This window comes from Lactuca saligna, chromosome 7 (genome assembly GCF_052625555.1).
Source record: "Lactuca saligna cultivar CGN05327 chromosome 7, ASM5262555v1, whole genome shotgun sequence".
In the NCBI taxonomy this organism is placed as follows: Eukaryota; Viridiplantae; Streptophyta; class Magnoliopsida; order Asterales; family Asteraceae; genus Lactuca; species Lactuca saligna.
This window is the reverse complement of record NC_136423.1, coordinates 130,209,298-130,213,307: the sequence shown is the minus strand read 5'-3', so window position 1 is coordinate 130,213,307 and position 4,010 is coordinate 130,209,298. Positions and strand designations below refer to the sequence as shown.

The following is a 4,010-nucleotide window of genomic DNA, read 5'->3' as shown; positions in this document are numbered from 1 at the left end:
CTCGAGGTTAGGATTGATTTGGAGTTCATTTATAAGATTTGGGATAAGTTCCAACTCACGGAAGATTCATTGATTCTTAAAGATTTTTTTGACAACCTAATCTAGTATTTATGTAATGTTAAGGTTCACTATTATGTATTTTAATGAACGTAGCAGAGTTTTCTTTGTGAATGGTGTTGAGAGTTTGTTCAAAAATCAAAATACATTTATGACTATTCTCTTGTATTTACTAAGCCATGTTCAATACAAAAGTCAGTTTCAAAGTATTCTTTGTGTCGGTATTAATTGATTACATACCACGAGACCAACAAATTGTGGTTGCGATGTGGTGGTTATACGAGGGAAGAGATGCTTTCCGACCAAGGGAACCAGGTCAAACACCTTATTTTCTAGCAACTTGGTTACGATGGGGGTGACTATATGTGGGAAGAGAGCTTTATGTGAGAGAGAACCGATCAAACTCCTTTTTTCTGGAGGCTATGGTTGCGATGTGGTGGTTATACATAGGATGAGAGCTTTCCGGATCAAACGTCTTCTTTTCCGGCAACTGTAGTTGTTATGTGGTGATTGTAGATATGTTTTGCGTTAAAAAAAAATTGAAGGACCAAATATATATACCCTAAACCGTAAGGATCATTCATAGTAATATACTCTTTATGTAATTAACCCCTCTTTAAACCCTTTTTGCCCAGAGTCAAGTTCCAGAGTCAAAATCATATCATTTCCATTAGCGCGCTCCTGTTCTTTGTTCTTCTCACGTTTCTTTCTTGTTTCTGATGGAAGACTTCATAAAGAATCAGACATTTGCAATCCACGCAGTAGCAGGTGCCGGAGCTGTAACATTAGGCACTGCTGCAACGTACCCTTTTGAGACAATCAAAACCCTTGTTCAGGTTAGGGTTAAAACTTAATCGATAAATCCTTGGTTGTTTACCTTCTCGATTTACACCTTTCTCTTTAATTTATCAGTCGTTGCACCAATATATGATTCATGATCATTATTTGATCTTATTATGACAACGAATCGCTGGATTTTTTGTTCCATTCCTAATGAGGTTACCAACAGGTTGGATCAGGTCCGGACAAGCAGCTTAGTGCAGCTCAGGTGTTTGATAGAGTTCGCAAATTATCTGGCAACTCTGGTAATTTTGTCTAAAGCTTGTCAATTAGGGTATAGAGTCTTAACTATTTTAATCATCCGAGTTCGATAAATGCTTTTACTTATACAATCATCAAAAGCGATAGTAATTCCTAATTTCCTATGTACATTATCTATACGTTTGACGATTGACACATAGAACTTAGTTAAATTCCAGAAATGTAGCGTTCTTGAGACTTGAATTCAAAGCTTCAACATTATTGCAGGGTTGTACAATGGTTTTGGTTGGTTGGCTTTAGGAAGAATCTTGGGAGTGGGAGCACGCTTTGGAACCTATGAACTGTTAACCGCTTTCTATAAAGGTGGATTGTTCATCTCTTTGACATTATACTTATTGGTTAGTAGAAATAATAACTTCATCTCTTTGACATTATACATATCACATTTTGATTATATGTATACATCTTCTTCTTCTTCTTCTTCTTCATTCAGATGGGCGAAAAGACAACTATGTATACGTCTCAGAGGCTCTACTTGCAGGAATTGCATCAGGTGCAATGGAATCACTGATTACATCTCCATTTGAGCTTTTCACAATTCGTGCACAAGTGACAACTGCTTCACGTATTCCAAACTTAGAAAAAACCGTTGCCTCATCTTCAATTGCAAAATTACTTCGTGGGTATTCTCCAGACATGAAGGCTTTCAACCATTCTGTTGGTCTCTTGTCCACCTTGAACCCTAATCATGCAAACTTGACTGGCTCTTTGAAAGAGTACCCGTGGATGATGACTGGGACTGGAAGGGCCCCACCTGTGTATCATGTTACAAAGCCTGTAGATGTTGTATCTTTAGAAGGTTGGGGTGCTTTGTGGAGGGGTATTAGATCAGGTGTATTTCGTGATTCCATCTTTGGTGGTGTATTCTTTTCTTCCTGGCAGTTTTTAGATCGGGCAATGCTGGATTGGAAAGCTGTGGGGATGAACCCAATTCCAAGGTTCAAACTTATTATTTTTTTTTTGTTTATTGGTTCTTTGATTCCATTCCGGTGTTTGGCTGGAATTGGAATTCAGTATGATTCTGATTCCATTCTGGTTTTTGGTTACAAATGAGTATCGAATTGAATTCTGTTAAGGGAGTCAACTTTCTTTCCATGAAGTTAAGGAATTCAATTCCAATCCTCCGTCATTTTTGTAAATGACCGAAATACCCTTTATGGTTTTCAGCTCTGATGAAGATATTGGCCCATTGCATCCTTTAGCAGTTAGTCTTGCAGCTGGATTTTCAGGCTCAATTGCTGCAGCAGCTTCCCATTCTTTTGACACTGCCAAATGTCGATCACAGTGTCTTGTGCTGCCAAAGGTATTTTCTAGGGGCAAAATGGTAATTTTTGTACAAATTTAACGAATGGGATATTAACTCATGGATGGTAAACAGTAAAAAGTTAAGAAAGAAACAGTAAAATAAGGATTATGGACGAAAATGCAAAAAATATATTTCTTGGATCATATCCGAAAAGTTGCTATAACACAGGGACTAAAACTGTAATTTTCCTCTAAAAATACTTCACTCTATATGAATGCAGTATATTACAATGGAGAGGAAGTTTCTCAAGTGGAGTTTACCAGGAAAGAGGTTTGAGAGACTTACAGGAATCCATCCGCGAGATAGGAATATACTTTTTCGTGGGATTTGGTTGCGAATGGGTCGCAGTGGAATTGCATCTTTTATTTTTGTAGGAAGTTACTTTTTTGCCCTTGATCACTTAGTTTCAAGATGAATATCGTTCATTATAAAAAAATAATAATTCAATAAGGGTTTTATGAGTTCTTCTAAGGCCTATTATGGAACCACATGATATGTAACATGCTCACGTTTGGTACTCGGACCTAATTTATGGATTCTCACATTCTTACTGCTAAGATGAAAATACTGATAAGTTGGTAAGTTGATAGCTATTTTTTTTTATTTAATAATATCCATAACTATAGATATAAAAGTTATCCATAATTGTTGTTTTTATCGGAATTTAGTTTATGCAATATGCATAAAGTTATTATTCTAGCAAAGCAAACATTGTGTTGGTTCGCACAAGATCATGTGAGAAGTAAATTAAGTTTACATCAGACTGTTAGACGTCTGTTGAATCTTATATTGGAATTGAAACTCATACTATTGTTAATTTGTTAAGACTCAAACTCTTGACCTATTATGCAAGTATACTACACTCGATCCAATAGTTTTATCCATGGTTGTCAAAATCGCGATCCTGATCGTAGGATCGTATGATCCTAGATATGAAAAACAATCCGGATCGTAAAAGGATCGTATTTGGGGTAGGATCACAGATAGGATTGTAAGATCGTAGGATCAAGATCCGATTCGATCCTACATTCCTTTTTTTTTTTTTTTTTTTTTTTTTTTTTTGCAAATGAATTTTTTTACCACTTTATGTTTTTTACCCTTTACCAGTTTATCATTTATCATTTTGTATTGTACCGTGTGGTTAATATTTTGAAGTTTTTATAATTCTTGAACGAAAAATTGAATGTTTGAAATATTTTTTATGATTAAAAATTATAAATTAAAATTATATTTTATTTGTGGGATTTTAGGATACCAATCTTGATCTTATGATCCCGATCTTGCAAACCAAAAAACAATTCTAGGTAAGATCCCGATCTTGACAACCTTGGTTTTATCTTATGCATCAAATAGGGATTAGGGTTTGAAACATGTGTAAAGTGTTGTGATTTTATGGGATTGAAAAAAAAATACATGATTTAATAGTTTTATCTTATGCATCAAATAGGGATTAGGGTTTGAAACATGTGTAAAGTGTTGTGGTTTTATGGGATTGAAAAAAATACATGATTTGTATGGAACATCGAAAAATGTGAAATATGGTTTA

At 35.1% G+C, this 4,010-nt stretch overlaps 1 protein-coding gene across 1 annotated transcript; it reads left to right on the top strand.

Annotated features, from left to right (window-relative positions):
- Positions 1–696: 696 nt before the first annotated feature.
- Positions 697–3,008, top strand: LOC145003781 (Mitochondrial substrate carrier family protein). Its single transcript, XM_078962693.1, has 6 exons — positions 697–893; positions 1,067–1,142; positions 1,366–1,461; positions 1,592–2,096; positions 2,326–2,461; positions 2,685–3,008. The coding sequence occupies exons 1-6, from the start codon at positions 777–779 to the stop codon at positions 2,877–2,879; spliced, it is 1,125 nt and encodes a 374-aa protein (XP_078818819.1). The 5' UTR covers positions 697–776; the 3' UTR covers positions 2,880–3,008.
- Positions 3,009–4,010: the final 1,002 nt, after the last annotated feature.

Bases quoted from the DNA above. Each gene is read 5' to 3' on its own strand.
- LOC145003781 (XM_078962693.1), top strand. From the start codon at position 777: ATGGAAGACTTCATAAAGAATCAGACATTTGCAATCCACGCAGTAGCA. The intron at 1,143-1,365 runs GTAATTTTGTCT...ACATTATTGCAG, and splicing joins CAAATTATCTGGCAACTCTG to GGTTGTACAATGGTTTTGGT. The intron at 1,462-1,591 runs GTGGATTGTTCA...TTCTTCATTCAG, and splicing joins GTTAACCGCTTTCTATAAAG to ATGGGCGAAAAGACAACTAT.